This window comes from Somniosus microcephalus, chromosome 10, assembly GCF_052327205.1.
Source record: "Somniosus microcephalus isolate GS21.2 chromosome 10, FLI_Smic_1.0, whole genome shotgun sequence".
Lineage (NCBI taxonomy): Eukaryota > Metazoa > Chordata > Chondrichthyes > Squaliformes > Somniosidae > Somniosus > Somniosus microcephalus.
In genome coordinates, this window is record NC_140996.1 from 145,268,232 (window position 1) to 145,288,274 (window position 20,043).

The 20,043-nt window shown below is 44.6% G+C and overlaps 1 protein-coding gene across 3 annotated transcripts in view; it reads right to left on the reverse strand.

Annotated features, from left to right (window-relative positions):
- LOC147111728 (ubiquitin carboxyl-terminal hydrolase 35-like) overlaps positions 1-12,053 on the reverse strand; it is a 109,903-nt gene extending 97,850 nt beyond the window's left edge. Inside the window, exons 1-2 of one of the 3 annotated variants that reach the window (XM_085998908.1) lie at positions 11,796-12,053; positions 9,635-9,752 (exon numbers count right to left, since the gene is read on the reverse strand). In XM_085998908.1, the coding sequence (XP_085855034.1) occupies positions 9,635-9,713 (79 nt within the window). In that variant the 5' untranslated portion in view covers positions 9,714-9,752; positions 11,796-12,053. Of the gene's footprint in view, positions 1-213; positions 537-9,634; positions 9,753-11,795 lie in introns of those variants that run through there. The other 2 variants (XM_085998910.1, XM_085998909.1) reach the window with 2 other exon arrangements.
- Between the last annotated feature and the right edge of the window lie 7,990 nt (positions 12,054-20,043).

Consider the following 20,043-nt stretch of genomic DNA (forward strand, 5'->3'; position numbering starts at 1 on the left):
GAGGTTACACTAATTATGGAACAGGAGAGTAATGTGTTCAGTTGTGTGGATGAGACTATTTTGCAATAATTACCACAAATTTGAAGCCAAATGTTAATGCATTAAAGACAATTTCAATTTCTACTGCCAGCTCATTGGTACCCTGAATATAGGTCAAAACAATATAAAAATCATTCATTCCTTTATAGCTAGGTATAGGAAAGTATAGCTTACAGCATATTTCACATTAAAATAATTTATCACCAGTCTGATCTTCCCAACTTCAGGTTTTCATTAAACAGCTTCAGCTGCCTAGTATAGTATAATATCTGCAACTGCATTTTGAACAAACTTCATCAGCAGGAATGATCGTTCTTCTCCCCTTCCTTGCATCTAGAGGTAAACAGATTTATACACCATCTTCAAAAGGATAGTGATGCTTTGAAAAGGGTTCAAAGAAAAACAAGGATACGTTGGACTCAAAAATTAAGATAGAGAGGAGAGGAACATGATAGTCTGTAAAATGCTTAGAGGCATAATTAATGTAGATGTAACAGCAAGCAAGCTATTTGACTTGAAATGTGAGTGCAGAATGGACTGTATAAAGTTTAACAAGTCTGAAGAGAGACTAGAGTCAAAAAGAAATCTTCCCAACATAGTGGAACCAACTGCAGCAAAGCAAAAACATTGGGTAAGTATCTAGTTAGAAAAGGGAATCAGACAGTGACCTCAATTAGGCAGTACCTGAAGTAGAACAAAACTGAAATATTATGCAGCCTGCAGAGTAAAATGCAGCACTCAAGCTGGTGTTGCAGCTCTTGGCAAGATTCAAGCTAGTTCCTCTTTCCTTGCTGCATTTTTGCTCTCTCTGCCCATATTTATCCTGCCATCCCAAGACTCTCAATTATGGCAAGTTACATTAAAGCTGATGTCTGGATAGGAAAACAAAACTACTTGGGTACAAAGAGAAACAGCTAGATAAGAACAAACAAACTTGCATTTATATAGTGCATTTCACAACCTCAGGACACCCCAAAGCGCTTCACAGCCAATGAAGTACTTTTGAAGCATGCTCACGATTATAATGTAGGGAAACGCAGCAGCCAATTTGTGCACTGCAAGGTCCTTCAAACTGCAATGAGATAAAAGACCAGATCATCTGTTTTTGGTGGTGTTGGTTGAGGGATAAAATGTTGACCAGGACACTGGGAGAAACTTCTCTAGTCTTCTTTTGAAAAGTACCATGGGATCTTTGACATCCACCTAAGGGGTCAGATGGGGCTTCAGTTTAACATCTCATCCAAAAGATGGCACCTCCAACAATGCAACACTCCCTCGGTACCAAATGCCTCACTAAAATAGACTGTATGGTCATTTATCCTGTTGCTGTTTGTAGGAGCTTGATGTGTGCAAATTGGCCGCTGCGCTTTCTTACATTATAACACTTTGAAAGTATTTAGTCGGGTGTGAAGCACTTTAGGACATCCTAAGGTCATTAAAAACACTGTATAAATGCAAGTTCTTTCTTTAACGGACTTAAATAAATTCAAAACTGCACGTGCGAGAAACAGCGAGGTATATTGGGTTGCTTGACCAGGACCTGGCCCATAATCAGCATCAATTGAAGCTCAAGTGTTGGTGCTTAGAGAACCTTGTTCACTATATTTCAGCTTACTGGTTAAATCACTTGCCCTCACGTGATCTTCAGAAGAAAGTAAAATAGACACTTTATTAAAACTGTGGCTCAGGCTAAAAACTACCAAATGGAATTATTAAAATATAAATGGATAACTGAACAGAAGTAAAGACACACTTACAGTAGTTATATGCTTAACAATCCTTCCTTGAAAAAAAAACATCTACTAAATTGTAATGTAAACTGGACTGAAAACAAGGTGCCTGAATATTAGCCTTAACGTGGCAGTTTATTGCCGATCATCAACTGAGTCCATCTCTGACCTACTTATTGCTGGCTGAGAAATACTTTTCCAAAAAGGATGACCAGAGCAAATGAAATTTAAGTATGTGTCTCAAGCTCCAAATGAGCTCCCAATAAAATGCACAAGCTGCTTCTATCTGAACTGAATGGCCAGGTATCCAAGGCAGGAACCAAGCCAAACTCAAAATCTATATTCTGGGCTATTGGCCCAGAAATTCAGGTCCCAACACATGAGTACACACGGGGTACTCATGCGTAGGCCCAACGAAAGTGCCGGTTTCGTGCATGCACTGCGCATGCACGGGAAACCGGCACTTACGTTCCCCTGAAAGAAGGGGTTCAGTGGTCAAACGCGTGCGCCGGAGAGGCAGCGCGTGCGCATTGAACTTACGTTTTTTTTTGCAGATATCTCCGGGAGGGTAAGTCTCCAGCAGTTACACTTTTAAAAAGCAGGCACAAGGCCTGCTGTTAACAAGGTAAGTGGTGAATTAATTAAAATTTAAACATTTTTTCCACAGGTTTATTATTTTTAAATACTTTAAAGAAAGGTAAGTTTATTTTTAGCCCCATTAGAAAATGTAATTAATTTTTTCAAAAATTTAAATTATTGTTTAAAAGTTATTTCATGTAATTTATAGTTATTTAAAAAAAAATTTTTTTTTTTTTTTTTTAAATGTATTTGAAGTTTTAGTGATGTTTTGGGGCTTATAGTATTTATAGGTTTGACAGCTCTTCCTGTCAAACTTATGAATGAAGCATTCCCTGCTACCATTGGCTCTCCATGGCCCACGAGATCCCAGGGGACGCATCGAATTAACTGCGCCCCTGGGATACGCAAGTACTGCGCGCCGGCAGTTGAAGGAGGCCCAGGATCGGAATCCCAAGCGGGTCCACAGCTCAACGGCCAGCGCGCAAGGTAAGTGCAGGTCGAAGGCTTGCACCCGCAGGAAGCCTCCGACCTGAATTTCTGGGCCTCCAGAGGGGATTGAGGGCCGATAAATCCCCAGGGCCTGATAATCTACATCCTAGGGTACTTAAGGAAATGGCCCTAGAAATAGTAGATGCATTGCTGGTCATCTTCCAAAATTCGATAGACTCTGGAACAGTACCCATGGATTGGTGGGTAGCTAATGTTACCCCACTGTTCAAAAAGGGTGGTAAAGAGAAAACGGGGAATTATAGACCGGTAAGCCTGACATCGGTAGTGGGGAAATTGCTAGAGTCCATTATAAAGGATGTAATAGCAGAGCACTTGGAAAAAAGTGACCAGATCGGACAAAGTCAACATGGATTTACAAAAGGTAAATCGTGCTTGACTAATCTACTGGAATTTTTTGAGGATGTAACTGGTAAAATAGATAAGGGAGAACCAGTGGATGTGGTGTATTTGGATTTTCAAAAGGCTTTCGATAAGGTCCCGCATAAGAGATTAGCGTGTAAAATTAAGGCACATGGGATTGGGGCAAGGTATTGACTTGGATAGAGAACTGGTTGGCAGACAGAAAGCAGAGAGTTGGAATAAACGGCTCTTTTTCTGAGTGGCAGGCAGTGACTAGTGGGGTACCGCAGGGATCGGTCCTTGGACCCCAGCTATTCACAATATATATTAATGATCTGGACAAGGGAACTAGATGTAATATCTCCAATTTTGACGACACAAAGTTGGGTGGGCGTGTGTGCTGTGAGGAGGATGCCGAGAAACTCCAGTATGATTTGGACAGGTTGGGTGATTGGGCAGAAGCATGGCAGATGCAATATAACATGGATAAATGCGAGGTTATCCACTTTGGTGGCAAAAACAAGGCGGCAGATTATTATCTAAATGGCAATAGATTGGGAGAAGGGGAAGTGCAACGAGACTTGGGCATCCTTGTGCACCAGTCGCTGAAAGTAAGCATGCAGGTGCAGCAGGCGGTTAAGAAGGCAAATGGTATGTTGGCCTTCGTAGTGAGAGGGTTTGAGTACAGGAACAAGGATGTCTTGCTGCAGTTGTACAGGGCCTTGGTGAGACCACATCTTGAGTATTGTGTGCAGTTTTGGTCGCCTTATCTGAGGAAGGATGTTCTTGCCATGGAGGGAGTGCAGCGCAGATTCACCAGACTGATACCTGGGATGGCAGGAATGATGTACGAGGAGAGATTGGGTCGATTGGGCTTGTACTCGCTGGAGTTTAGAAGAATGAGAGGGGATCTCATTGAAACTTATAAAATTCTAACAGGACTAGACAGACTAGATGCTGGAAGGATGTTCCCGATGGTCAGGGAGTCCAGAACCAGGGGTCACAGTCTAAGGATAAGGGGTAAGCCATTTAGGACAGAGATGAGGAGGAATTTCTTCACCCAGAGAGTGGTGAACCTGTGGAATTCTCTGCCAAAGAAGGCAGTAGAGGCCAATTCATTAAATATATTCAAGATGGAGTTGGATATATTTCTTAAGGCTAAAGGGATCAAGGGATATGGAGAGAAGGCAGGAACAGGGTACTGAATTTGGATGATCAGCCATGATCTCATTGAATGGTGGAGCAGGCTCGAGGGGCCGAATAGCCTACTCCTGCTCCTATCTTCTATGTTTCTATTATATCAAAACAAATGCATCATTTCTGGTTTTGAACCAAATATGTACCATAACAGAAGCCAATACCATGATACCCAATAGATAATAATGCTTTTGCGTTTGTAATGTACTTCTTTAATAGTATATACACTATATATGTATTTAAGGCTCTGAAATTACCAATCTGCTTTAAAATCCACTTGTCCACCATCAGTTAAGAAGCTAAAATAAAGTACTTAATCTTATATACATAGCTGTCTTTATTTGCCATGCTTTGTAAAAAGCATATAAAAAATCCCAATGAAATGGGCACACTACAATAAAAAGATATATCGACGGACTAATTGTTATCCTGTTGTCATGAGAAGTTACCCAAGTTTTCTGCTCTGGACCAGTGTTAAATTTGAATCCATTAACAATTTATTAAAAAACAGAAAAATAAACAAAAGTAATTTGCTAAGAAATGTTATGCTCAAATCAGAAATCCTTTATGTTGCACATGAAAAAATAAATAAAATGGCCATTTTCAATATATGTACTTCAATCAATTCAATAATACTGTTGTGAAATTAAATTTCAACACTTCAATGCCCAAAATTATTCTTTACTTGAAGTTATTATGGTACACAGTAGCATGATTTCAAACACCATGTTCAAGGCCAACCATTTTGGGAAGTTCAAAACACTTAAAACAAGGCATTCTTGCAACTGGCAGCTGACTTCAATTAATGACTGGAAACAATGGGTCTTGGTTGTCATTGTCAGAAGCCTAGAAATAACATACAGGTTATGCTGTCTAGGTGAAATAAACAAGGAAACCCGTAAACAATGCATGCAGGGCAGAACTAGGCCAATATCCATTAATAATCACTATCCAAAAAAGAGCCACCAAATTTTGGAAACACCTAGAAATGAGCAACCCCCAATGCTATCACTACGAAGCCCTGAAATGCCAAGAGAGGACCATAAAGAAGAATACCCTCAGTCAACTAGTCCTGGGACTCAGTGAAGTAACTACTAACACTACTAACAATAACCAGCTCCAGGACAGTGACAGCGTAACACAAAGAATTCGACCCAACACAATCGTCGCTAAGCAAAAGGAAAAATATCTGTCATATTGGGCAGAAACAACAAAAACCCAAAGCAAACTCAATTGCTACTTGGCCCTAAACAGACAATACAACATGGCTGATTACCTGACCATGGTAAAGGATAGCAAACTGAGAAAAACTTTGACAATGTACAGACTTAGTGAACATAACCTGGCGATCGAAAAAGGTAGACACAGACAGACCCGGCTACCAAGAGAGGACAGGATATGCTCTCACTGCAGTCAGGGAGTGGTGGAGACAGAGATGCACTTCCTCACAGCTTGTAGAAAATATCAGGGCATAAGGGAGAATTTCTACCCAAAATTCACAAAAATATGCCCGGAATTCAGAAATTTGAATGACGACCAAAAACTCCCATACCTACTAGGGGAAGAGAGAAATTGCATAACACTAGCAGCACACTATGTTACAGCTTGCCATAAACAGAGGGACAACCAGTAAATATAAGAAAAGAGTATATATAAATTATATGAAAGTATATATTTATACACTCAGGGATATATCTGTTTATACACTGTATGGATAGATCTGTATTTTTGTGAACAAACATGAATGTTTTCCGATGCTTTGGCAACATAAGATGTAACTTGTCATGCCAATAAAGCGATTTGAATTAAATTGAATGACTCAACAGAACACTTATTTAATGTGTCTTTTTTTTAAAAAAGATACGGTCAGGGAAATAAAAGGAGTTTACAACTTATGAACAAGCCTAGTTTTGCCAAGTTGCTAATTTTAAGTACGATAGCAAAATACTGCAGATGCTGGAAAATCCCCCCCCCCCCCCCCCCCCCCTTCCTTTTGTTTCTCTCTCTCACCTGGCAGCTGTCTCTTACCTACCAGTACACTTCACACCTAATCTCAGCTGCCTTTTGTCTCCACGGGCCTATTACCATCTCGTCTGGCTTCAAATACCTTTTATTGTCTCTTTTGTTCGATCGCAGCCTTGCCTTCGATCTATTTTATTTTATTTCCAGTTTTGAAGAAAGGTTTCAACCCAAAACGTCAACTCAAATTTCTCTCCACGGATGTTGCCTGACCTGCTGAGTTTTTCCAGCATTTTCTGTTATTGCTAATTTTAAGTGCTTGGCGTGTGTCTGTCCAAGGTGAATGATTTTATCTTAAGAATTCACATTTGGTTGTCAGTCATAATGATTGGTCAAACATCAAAATAGGTGGGAAAATGTGGGTCTTACTTTGTGAAACTATGGGGGGAATTTTTCGGGGGGGGGGGGGCGCGGTCAGCGGGCGCATTTCGTGGTGGGTCGGCTGGGGAAAAACTTTTAACAGCGGGTAGGGAACCCGTTGTCAACCCGCCTCCACGCTAGTCTCCCAGATGTCATCGCCGATCAGACCTGACACCAAGCGGCGGGGTAGGCAATTTAGATCATTAGATAGATTGTTAAGAGGCAATTAAATAGTATTTTAAGCTTACCTTTAGATTTTTTAGAGTTCGCCAACGGCTTCCCCCGCTGCTCGGAGATCACGTCAGGTAAGGAGGTTGGGTGTTTTGTCAGCATGGGATGATTTACTAACTTCACAGCTGCAAATGGCCTATAAAAGCTCCCATTTCATAGGTCTTCACTTTCCAAGGTTAGAAGCTGTTGCTTACTGCATTTGGAAGACAAATTGAGCTTTATGCAGCTTGCAAGTGTTTGGAGCAAACTCTCTATCCAGTGTCACCTCATTGGAACAACCTCTGTCACCATTGACAGATTGCTTCTGTCATCTCAACCCCACCTGCCATCTATTCCATCAGCATCAGTGCCCTTGAAAAAATCTCAACTTGGACCTCAGAATGCCACCAGGATCAGCCCCAACACCGGGCACACCAGCACCAACAACACCAACCTTCTCCGCAATCAGCTGGTGCTGCACAGGACACAGGGCATCAGCACCCGATCATACTACTGCCCGGGACGCCAGGGATGGCCTCACCATGGCCACATTTACTTCACTTAACACTGTAAACCCTGGCTGCCACATGATGCATCAGGTTGACACCACCCCACAACAACACCATAACCATAAAGCATCCCTACAATGCCCAAGCCATTCCTTTCACACTCATTGCCATTGCGGGAGGTACGGTTATATCTCACCATTCAGTGCAACTCACTAAGCCACTTCCAATGGTGCACACAAATCTGTCCAGAAATGCAAAGTGTTAAAAATAAAGATTTCAATGTTTGACAGCACATTAGCAGAAACTTCACATGAACACTGGCTAAAATACCAAAGTGCCTACTCTTGTGTGTTGTTCGTTGGTATGATTGGATTAGAATGAGGGTGGGTGTGAGGGGTAGCTAGTGAGATGGGGAAGTGATAATGTAGAGAGGGATGGGTGGAGGTGCAAGGAAAGTTGGTGTAAGGATGTGCAGGAGTAGGATAGGGAAGGTAGAGTGATGGGGATGTGAAGAGTGGCACAGCAGGATGAGGCCAAGTGTGGCTTTGCAGTAACGTTTCATGATCTGAGATCATTGAAACGTTTGCGCCACTGCAGCCTGGTCCTTCTGACGACATCCCTGCCCGTGTCCTCCTGTGCAATGTGCAACCAGGCTGCATTGATCTCCTGGGGAGCTCTCTTCCGCCCATGGGAAGGGAAAAGGACCTCCCTGCGTGCTGTGACTCCCAGTCATGGGAGAGCCTGGGTGCAGGCGTGCACCTCTGTACAGTGCTCGACAGTGTTTGCAGCACCTCAATGCTGTAGAACACGGACAGAACTGTCAAAATCAATTTGTGCATGGTCCCTTTAAGGAAACCGACTGATGGCGCATCAAGTGACATCATCAGACCCGCTTTCTTCAATTGGCCGGGAAATGCGCAGGACGGGCATAACAAGCCCAATCAACATAAAATTATTTTCACAGAGCGGGCTGGAGCCAGCAGCGGGGTTGCACCCCGCCACCGGCCGCAACGGACCCACATCGGTAGGCGAAATCGCAGCCCATGTGAATAAAAGATTGTGTTGTTGACACCCAAACAAGTCTGGGGATGTGTGGAGAAATCTGGGAAGGATTCTGACTGGACAGTGAAGCAAGTAATCCAAGCTGAGAAACATTAAAGGAGGGAGAATTTGAAAAGTAATAAGTCTAATCAGATATAAGCAAATGTTCATGTTGACCTGTATGTCACAGATCAATTCTAGAACAGAAGTTAGCACAGTTATGCTTGCTTAAGTATAGTAATGTACAAGGCTAAATCTATTGGGAAGAGAAGCAGGTGACAGAAGGAACGAATACTTCAGCTCCAGACAGATCCACCTTGCAGGTGCCCCAGAGGTGCATCGGAGTGACCAAAGAAAGAATGATCCATCCAACGCAGAAGGACGAGTGTGAATGAAATCCAGGAATAATATCGTGAAACCTAGTAGTTTATCAGCAATATGCTAAACTGAACCATTTTTTTCCCCTCATGCCTGTGAAGCACCTTGGAATGTTTTTCTACACTAGCAACACCATATAAATCCAAGTTGCTTTTGTTTAAATGTACTTGGATAAAATTGTTATACAATGCTGTTAACCAGTCAGTCATGGTATTTGTGCAGCCCAGCTGATGTGATACAGTTAAACTATATTCAAGCCAGTAACTATATTCAAGCCTGTAACTATTAAATTCTATCAATTAATAATGCTGGAGTATATCACCTGGATTGCTCTGGCAGAGCTGGCACAATGGGCAGAATAGCCTCCTGTGTTGTGAACTTGTATGGTTCTATTCCTTAATGTTTAATCTTATGGTGGTTGTAACTGTAGATGTATTAACAAAATGAAGTTAGTTTTACAATCATGTTAGTCCAGGTATGCTTGTGCCCAACTTCATTTTTAATGACTCTAGCAAGAGTGTGTTAACCAATTTACTTGTTTGTGTGCAGCATACTCACTGTGATTGGCTTGGCTTGTGTAACTGTTAAAATACTTTGAACTGGTTAACACAAGACATTTCAAATGAGCAAATCTTTAGGCATTTAATAAACTCTAGACGTGGAGGATAAATTGGCAATTCTAGTTTCTGGTGTAGAGTTGAAGGAAAGGGGTTTAAGATTCACCTGACACTCTTTGACCAATACTTCTTACACTTCGATCACCCCATGGTTCCCCACACAGCAAACACTCAATTCTACGCATGCTGCCAATGGAAAGTCCTGAGTTGAGACCAGGCACATCCTGCAAATATATAAATAAAATTGAATTGTAAGCCAACATGGATCAATGTCTTACACCTACTGTTGTCTAACTCAACAGTACTGTATTATTAACAGAAGGAACCTCTCCCATTCAGCCAGCAATAATAGCTCAAGAACAGCAACTTGCATTTATATATCCATTTAACTCAATGAGTGTCACAAAGTGCTTCACAGAGCAGTAATAGATGTTGACCATGAGGGGAGAAATTATGGAGGTGACTGCATAAATAGGTTTTGAGGAGTTTTTGCAGGTGGGGAAAGACGTAGCAAGGCAAAGGGTGTAAGGAGTGTGTTCCAGTTAGTAGGGCTGAGTCGTCAGTGGGGAAGGGGTGCACAGGAGAGCAGAGTCGAAAAAGTGCAGGTCTTCATCTAGGATGCAGGGCTCTTGAAGATATTATTTCTAAATAAATGGGTTGGGGCCAGTGGAGATCAGCAAGTACAGGAGTGATGGGCGAGTGAATCTTAGTAATACCAATCCTACATACTGAAGCTTTTGCAATGAACGCTAACCTCAACCATGTCATGGATGAGTTATAATGGGATACATGGCTAACGGCCATTCGATAAGGTAACGCAATATGAAACAGCGCTTGCTGGTTTGATATGCTAAAAGAATGAGAACAACTAATGTCACAACTCTAAATCGGTTAACCTATAGAATTATGGCATTAAATACTTGTGCTCATTGATTTCAGAAATATGGTGAGACTTCAAGATCAAAAATGTACAGTTTGATTGTGCAAGAAAATACTAGAGACTAGTTCCTGCATTTTAAGATTTAGGAAAGGCATGTCAATTAGCAAATTATAAGCAAATTAAATGAGCTTCAACCTACAATATTGATCCTACCAATGACTTCAAGCCATCAATGTGTTTAAAAATGTTTCAAAATTATTTTGACCCTACCTCTAGAAAAGGTTAATAAAATATGATTTTACAAAGATCAGTGGTTTAATTGCAGGTTGAGTATCACTCATCATTAAAGACAACAAATAAATCACTACATGTTGAAGCAGATCAATGATGTGATTTATATTTGTAAAACGACTACAAATTATAACAAAATATGAGAATATTATATTAAATTATCTAGCAAGTGTCATTCTGCGTTAATTCATTTGGGGAACTGCAGTGAGTTTGCAGAACTAACTAAAGGTAAATACAAAACTTTCAAAAAAAAGTTGGAAAGAAATGTAAAGGGTGAGGTGGGGGGGGGGGAAGGCTAATCCTTTAGTGTATATTTGTGATGATGATGGAGGTTGTTCCAGGAAGCTTGATGTTATCTTAGGAGGACCATAATGTAATATCAAAAATTAAAATAAACAGGCATGGCACTAGTTTCTGAAACTCAAATTTGGTCTAATTTTTTTTAATTATTCATTCACGTGATGTATCACTAGCAAGGCCAACATTTATTGCCCATCCCCACTGCTTTTGGAAACGTGGTGGTGAACATAAGAAATAGGAGCAGGAATAGGCCACTTGGCCCCTCAAGTCTGCTGAGCTGCCTTCTTGAACCGTTGCAGTCTCCCAGTGTTGTTTCAGGATTTTAACCCAGCAATGATGAAGGAACAACGATACATTTCCAAGTCAGGGTGGTGTGAGACATGGAGGGGAACCTAGCAGTGATGGTGTACCCATGCACCTGCTGCCCTTGTCCTTCTAGGTGGTCGAGGTCGTGGGTTTGGGAGGTGCTGTCGAAGAAGCCTTGGCGAGTTGCTACAGTGCATCTTGTAGATGGTGCACACTGCCAGACATTCTCCTGGCGCAGTCTTCGGCTTCCCTCAGCTGCTGGATGATCTCACTTGAACTTGACTGGAGCCCATCTTCTCATCGCCAGGAACCGGTCAGTCCTCGGGCAACACACAGATTGCCACCGCCATACGCCCAGGTTCCTGCCAGTCACTCCCGGGCAGATGGTGGGCGGCTGAACTGCTCATGAGTCCGCATGCCTGCCGGCCCGTTAGCTCGAAAGAGAGTGACGTTAGTTAAAACCAGCGCGGTACACGGCCCTCGCACTCACCTTCAAACGCACGTCTAACAGTCGGGGGGAGAAGCAACTGGACCAATCAGAAACCTTTAAAGACTCCAATGCGTGAAGCCAGCCCCGCGGTCAGCAGCTGCCAAAGGTCCCGGTGCGGAAATCAGCCGGGTGCTGGGGTTACTGTGCCCGCAGTAAGAGCTGATGTTGCCCGCAGTCCACATACCTGCTGGACCATTCCTGCTCTTGCACAGATCTAACCACCGGCACACAGCCGCATCCAGAACCTTCCGCCCGCCCACCAGCAGCCAATCGGAACGACAAGGCTAATAAAGAGTGCCCGCCCACAAACAACACGCCAGCCAATCCAGAGCACAGGGCAGGTACCGAGTACTCCGCCCACAAACATCCCACTAACCAATCAGTGGGGAGGCAGGCAAAACCCGCATCGGCCGCACCCGTTGCGCATAAATAAGGCTGTCAGAGCCACGTGTTGTGTGGTTTTACCGATTTATACAGATTCCACGGCACATTTGCCCAATTGGTCTATGCCGGTGTTTATACTCCACACGCGCCTCCTCTCACCCTAATTACTCTATTCCCACCTGTCCCCATATCCCCGCTATTCCATTCTCCCTCATGTATTCATCAAGCCTCTGTGTAAATGTGTCAATGTTATCTGCTTCAGCCACTCCACTTGGCAGCGATTTCCACATTCTCGCCACTCTTTGTAAAGAAGTTCCTCCTCAATTCTTTATTCTGTTGGGGACTATCTTACATAAAAATAAAAAGAGTAAATGCTGGAAATACTCTAGGTCCGGCAGCATCTGTGGAGAGAGAAACCGAGTTAACGATTCAGGTCAATGACCTTCCATCAGAACTATCTTGTAGCTGCCGGCCCACTATCTCAGAAGAGAACCAAAGCCAGCGAGCGGGGTAGCCAGCTCAGTACACAACATTTGCACTCGCCTTCAAACGCACTTCAGAGGTAAGGAGCCTCAGTTCATCTGCTGCTGAAACCCTCATCCATGCCTTTGTTACCTCTAGACTTGACTATTCCAATGCACTCCTGGCTGGATTCCCGTCTTCCACCCTCCATAAACTTAAGCTCATCCATAGAAACATAGAAGATAGGAGCAGGAGTAGGCCATTCGGCCTTTCGCGCCTGTTCTGCCATTTAATGAGATCATGGCTGATCATCCAAATTCAGTACCCTGTCCCTGCTTTCTCCCCATATCCCTTGATCCCTTTAGCCTTAAGAAATATATCTAACTCCTTCTTGAATATATTTAATGAATTGGCCTCAACGGCCTTCTGTGGTAGAGAATTCCACAGGTTCACCACTCTCTGGGTGAAGAAATTCCTCCTCATCTCATTCCTAAATGGCTTACCCCTTATCCTTAGACTGTGACCCCTGGTTCTGGACTCCCCCGCCATCGGGAACATCCTTCCTGCATCTAGTCTGTTTGGTCCTGTTAGAATTTTATAAGTTTCAATGAGATCCCCTCTCATTCTTCTAAACTCTAGCGAATACAAGCCCAATCGACACAATCTCTCGTCATACGTCATTCTTGCCATCCCAGGTATCAGTCTGGTGAATCTTCGCTGCACTCCCTCCATGGCAAGAACATCCTTCCTCAGATAAGGTGACCAAAACTGCACACAATACTCAAAGTGTGGTCTCACCAAGGCCCTGTACAACTGCAGCAAGACATCCTTGCTCCTGTACTCAAATCCTCTCGCTACGAAGGCCAACATACCATTTGCCTTCTTAACCGTCTTCTGCACCTGCATGCTTACCTTCAGCGGCTGGTGCACAAGGACACCCAGGTCTCGTTGCACTTCCCCTTTTCCCAATCTATTGCCGTTCAGATAATAATCTGCCTTCCTGTTTTTGCCACCAAAGTGGATAACCTCGCATTTATCCACATTATACTGCATCTGCCATGCATCTGCCCAATCACCCAACCTGTCCAAATCATACTGGAGTTTCTCTGCATCCTCCTCACAGCACACATGCCCACCCAGCTTTGTGTCATCTGCAAACTTGGAGATATTACACCTAGTTCCAATATATATTTATATATATTGTGAATAACTGGGGTCCTAGCACCGATCCCTGCGGTACCCCACTAGTCACTGCCTGCCACTCGGAAAAAGATCCGTTTATTCCAACACTTTGCTTCCTGTCTGCCAACCAGTTCTCTATCCAAGTCAGTACTTTACCCCGAATCCCGTGTGCTTTAACTTTGCACGCTAATCTCTTATGCGGGACCTTATCGAAAGCCTCCTGAAAGTCCAAATACACCACATCCACTGGTTCTCCCTTATCTATTCTACCAGTTACATCCTCAAAAAATTTCAGTAGATTAGTCAAGCACGATTTACCTTTTGTAAATCCATGTTGACTTTGTCCGATCCTGTCACTGTTTTCCAAGTGCTCTGCTATTACATCTTTTATAATGGACTCTAGCAATTTCCCCACTACCGATGTCAGGCTTACCGGTCTATAATTCCCCGTTTTCTCTCTACCACCTTTTTTGAATAGTGCGGTTACATTAGCTACCCTCCAATCCATGGGAACTGTTCCAGAGTCCATAGAATTTTGGAAAATGACCAGCAATGCATCTACTATTTCTAGGGCCACTTCCTTAAGTACCCTAGGATGTAGATTATCAGGCCCTGGGGATTTATCGGCTTTCAATCCCGTCAATTTCCCTAACTCCATTTCCCTACAAATACTGATTTCATTCTGTTCCTCCCTCTCATTAGACCCTATGTTCCTCGACATCTCTGGGAGGTTATTTGTGTCCTCCTTTGTGAAGACAGAACCAAAGTATGTATTTAATTGGTCTACCATTTCTTTGTTCCCCATTATAAATTCCCCTGATTCTGACTGCAAGGGACCTACGCGTGACTTCACCAATCTTTTTCTCTTCACATATCTACAGAAGCTTTTACAGTAAGTTTTTATGTTCCCTGAAAGCGTACTCTCATACTCTATTTTCCTCCTCTTAATTAATCCCTCTGTCCTCCTTTGCTGAATCCTAAACTGTTCCCAATCCTCAGGTTTGCTGCTTTTTCTGGCCAATTTATATGTCCTCTCCTTGGATCTTATGCCATCCCTAATTTCCCTTGTTAGCCACGGTTGAGTCACCTTTTTTGTTTTACTTTTATGCCAAACAGGGATGAAGAAATTCTGTAGTTCATCCATGCGATCTTTAAATGTTTGCCATTGCCTATCCACTGTCAACCCTTTAAGTAACATTCCCCAATCCATCCTAGCCAACTCACGCCTCATACCATCGTAATTTCCTTTATTTAAATTCAGGACCCTAGTCTCTGAGCCAAATACTTCACTCTCCATCTTAATGAAGAATTCTATCATATTATGATCACTCTGCCCCAAGGAGCCTCGCACAACAAGATTGCTAATTAATCCTTTCTCATTACATAATACCCAGTCTAAGATGGCCTGATCTCTAGTTGGTTCCTCGACATATTGGTCCAGGAAACCATCCCGTATACACTCTATGAATTCCTCCTCCACAGTATTGTTACTAATTTGGTTAGCCCAATCTATATGTAGATTAAAGTCACCCATGATAACTGCTGTGCCCTTATTGCACGCGTCTCTAATTTCCCATTTAATGCCATCCCCAACCTCAGCATTACTGTTTGGGGGTCTGTATACAACTCCCACTAACGTTTTCTGCCCCTTGGTCTTTCTCAGCTCTACCCATACAGATTCCACATCATCAGAGCTAATATCCTTCCTTACTATTGTGTTGATCTCCTCTTTAACCAGCAATTCTACCCCACCTCCTTTTCCTTTTTGCCTGTCTTTCCTGAATATTGAATACCCCTGGATGTTGAATTCCCAGCATTGGTCACCCTGGAGCCATGTCTCTTTAATCCCAATTATATCATATCCGTTTACATCTATTTGCGCAGCTAATTCATCCACCTTATTTCGAATGCTCCTCGCATTAAGACACAAAGCCTTCAGGCTTGTTTTTTTTAACACTCTTAGACCTTTTAGAATTATTATTTACTGTGGTGTCCAAAACTCTGCTGCCCATAACCTAACTCGCACCAAGTCCCGTTCTCCCATCACCCTTGTGCTCGCTGACTACATTGGCTCCCAGTTGAGCAACATCTCGATTTTAAAATTCTCATCCTTGTTTTCAAATCTCTCCTTGGCCTCGCCCCTCCCTATCTCTGTAATCCTCCAAGATATCTGCGCTGCTCCAATTTTGGCCTCTTGCACATCCCCAATTTTAATTGCTCCACCATTGGTAGCAGTGCCTTCAGCTGCTGAGGTCCTAAGCTCTGGAATTGCCTCCCTAAACCTCTCCACCTCTCTACCTCTCTTTCCTCCTTTAAGACACTCCTTAAAACCTAGGGCAACCATACATCCCCATTATCTTAAGTCTGTGTCCTCTGTTTACCGACCCTCCTACTAGTGGAAACAATTTCTCTCTATCTACTCTATTAAAACTCATCATAATTTTGAACGCCTCTATTAATTCTCCCCTTAACCTTCTTTGCTCTAAGCAGCTTCTCTAGTCTCTCCCCATAACTGAATTCCCTCCTCCCTGGTACCATTCTGGTAAATCCCCTCAGCACCCTCTCCAAGGCCTTGACATCCTTTCTAAAGTGTGGTGCCCATTGGACGCATTACTCTAGCTAAGGTCTAACCAGTGATTTATAAAGGTTTATCATAACTTCCTTCCTTTTATACTCTATAATGGGCTGGATTTTAATACTGGAGGCGTGTAGGAGGCGGGACTACAACTTTTGGGGTTGTAGTCCCGCCTCCATCGAGTTGTGGCCAACCCATGTGATTTTCACTTGATTGACCTTGTTGAGCCCGCCCAGCGGGCTCAGCAGGCCAATTAAGGGCCACCCGGCAACAGGTGACGTCACAGATTGACATTTCATCTGTCAAGAGCTTTTGACAGATGAAATATCAGCGTTTGACAGTACTTTGAAGCTGTCAAACACTGACAATCTGTACACTAAGTTAATTCCTTCCTCTCAGGCTGATTTAGAGATCTCTCCAGAACAGAAAGCTGAATGCTGCAACTTTTGACAGCTCGTGGCCGTTCTGCTTTCTGTGTCGGTGAGATGAGGGACTCCCGAGACCTGAAGGAATGAAGGCTGTAAAGGTAAGTAAAGGTAATTAAACTTCTTTAAACACTTTACACACACCAAACACACTTACCTCTGCACTCATGCACTCATCACTCACCTGAACTCCGGACATCTCGAACCCTCCAAGCCCTTCAGCCCGACAGTCCGCCTCACTAACTTGGCATGATTTGGAGCTGTCGGGAATCCCACACTTCAGGAATAAAAATAGGGATTAGGCTAAAAACTGCCTGTTAACTACCTGTTAACAGGCAGTTAATTGGCACTAATCCCCTTCCCGCCTCGGGGAGGCGGCTCCCAGCACAGGTCGGGTATCCACCTCCTTTGAAACTGGCATGGAAGCGGGTTGGGGGCAGGATGGGTTTGTGCCCCCCGATTTCGTGATTTTAACCCCCCACATGCCTCCACTCCCGCCTCCATGGCCCAATGAAAATCCTGTCCTATGCCTCTATTTATAAAACCAATGACCCAGTATGCTTTTTTAAACAGCTTTCTCAAACTGTCTTGCCACCTTCAAAGACTTGTGTATGTGAATCCCTAGGTCTCTCTGTTCCTGCACCCACTTTAAAATTTTGCCATTTAGTTTATCTCCCTCTCTTCATTTTTCCTTCCAAAATGCATCACTTCAAACTTCTCTGCATTGAATTTCATCTGCCATGTATCTGCCCATTTCACCAGTCTGCCTATGTCCTCCTGAAGCCTGTTACTATCTTCTTCACTGTTTACTACATTTCCAAGCTTTGTGCCATCATCAAACTTTCAAATTATGCCCCCATACCCAAGTCCAGGTCATTAATATATATCAAAAATAGCAGTGGTCCTAATACCAACATCTGGAGAACACCACTGTATGCTTACCTTTAGTCTGAAGAACTATCCTTCCTGTCCCAGTACTGGTGGCAGTATCCCATGAGCTGGAACCCCTCCTTTCCACACCTCTATTTCAGCCATGCATTCAGTTTCTTAATCTATTTATTCCCATGCCAATTAGTACGTCCCTTGGGTAGTAATCTGGAGATTAAAACTCTCAGGCCTAGAAATTGGGTATAGTTCCGCTTGAGGCGTTAGAACTGGCGCTGCGCAAAGTTTATAGCCAGACGAAACTTATTGCTGCCTGGCGAGATATTGGGTTGCATCGCCCCCGAAGGGGATTGAGGCGCTAACTCAGACGTTGCACGGGGCTCCTAAGGCACAAAAGTTCAGGCGCTACCCAATATCGTCGCGGACGGGTGCAGCGCAGGTGATCTCAATTACCGGAAACCACGAGACTTCCAGTCGCCGGCCGGCTCTTAAAAGGGTGGGTCAGTCAGCCTGAGCTGCTACACTCAACGCCCTGTAGGCCTCAGAATCGGCGCTCGCCCTTCTCTGGCGCAACAAACTTGGTGAGGTTGGAGAAGGTGAGACAGAGAGCAGAGCGCTTCAACACTGAGGCCCTGGACCACTTGGTGTCTGCAGTTGAGCACCATCGAGATGTTCTGTATCCTGACAATGGCAAGAGGCCGAATCAAAAGGCTTACCGGCGATCTTGGAGGGAGGTTTCTCAGAGGGTCAACTCCAACAGCTTGGCGACCAGGACCCCTGTTCAGTGCAGGAAGAAATTCAACGACCTCACTCGGGTCGTTAGGGTGAGTGTTGGTTATGCAAACTTCTGATTCCCTCCATCTGCACCTAACTTCGAGGACCCTGTTGCCATGATGCCCCAATGGCCATCTGTCAGCAAGCACCCATGGCCCTTTCTGGGCACACACATGGACATTTTTCTCAAGGCCACATGTAAGGGCTCTTGCACCATGGGGGGCATGAGATGATCTCTCAAGGCCACATGTAAGGGCCCTTGCACCATGGGGGGCATGAGATGATCTCTCAAGGCATCATGTAAGGGCTCTTGCACCATGGGGGGCATCAGATGATCTCTCAAGGCATCATGTTACAGAACTTCCCCTTCTTTCCCCTGCAGTCCAAGCTGGCGACGATGCGGAGGGAGCAGCGTCGAACCGGTGGCGGACCTCCACAAGTGGTCACTCTCACGGATCTCGAGGAGAGAGTGCACCAGATTCTTGGAGGACGTCTGTCTGGTCCTGTTACCACTGCAGCTGCCGACCCCATTCTCGACAGCGAGGGTAAGGCTCTCACCTTTTGCAACTGTCTCCTTCCACTTGGTCCCCCCGCCAGCATGCTTCCTCAGTGTGCCGCAATCTGCCATGCCTTTCCGCCAACCTGTCCTTTTGCTAAAGCCACTCTTCCACCTCCCTGCTTTCAGATGATGCATCACCAACTGGGGCTCCACGCCCTGAAGCTGCCAGTGCCAGTGCCTCCGGAGTTGAGGATCAGGAGGAAGCCGGACCATCCGCTCCAATCTCAGAGGAGCATACACATGTACAGACTGGGGATAGTAGTTCCCTGGAGGGGAGGGGGGGGCTCTGATGATCGGGCAGTTGCCGGACCAAGCGGCATGCAGCAACGCAAGTGGGGTAGGCAAGTTCGGCCACCGTCTCCCCGGAGGGCAAGGCAGGTAGTGATGACTGCTGCACAGAGTGCAGAGGAGGTGCGTCGCCTGGCTGAAATGAGCACCCAGGCCCGGCTCAGGCACACTGAGCTGATGGCTGCAGTGGGGAGGATGCCTCAGTCAATAGATTCACTGGCAAAGAGTGTGTTGGACTTTGGGGCAACAATGGAGAGGACTCTCCAGGGCTTCGGGGCAACAATGGACAGGACTCTCCAGGGCTTTGGGGCAACAATGGACAGGACTCTCCAGGGCTTCGGGGCAACAATGGACAGGACTGTCGAGGGCTTTGCACCAACAATGGAGAGGACTGTCCAGGGCTTCGAGGCCGCTATGGAAAGGACTGTTCAGGGCTTCGGACAATCCCTGGAAAGGTCTGTCCAGGGCTTGTCCGAGGCAGTGGAGCGGTCAGCACCAGCCTTGTCCGAAGCAATGGAAAGAACTGTCCAGGGCTTCTCCGAAGCACTGGCACCTGGCTCACAGGTCCTCACTGCTGCCACGCAGTCACTTGCCAGCCTCGTCCACACCCAGATTGAGGCAACGCGAACTCTCACTGCAGCCACCCTATCTGCATCAGCTAGGATCACCCCGGGCCCTTCCAGTCCCATACAAGGCCAGGAATCAGTGGAGCAT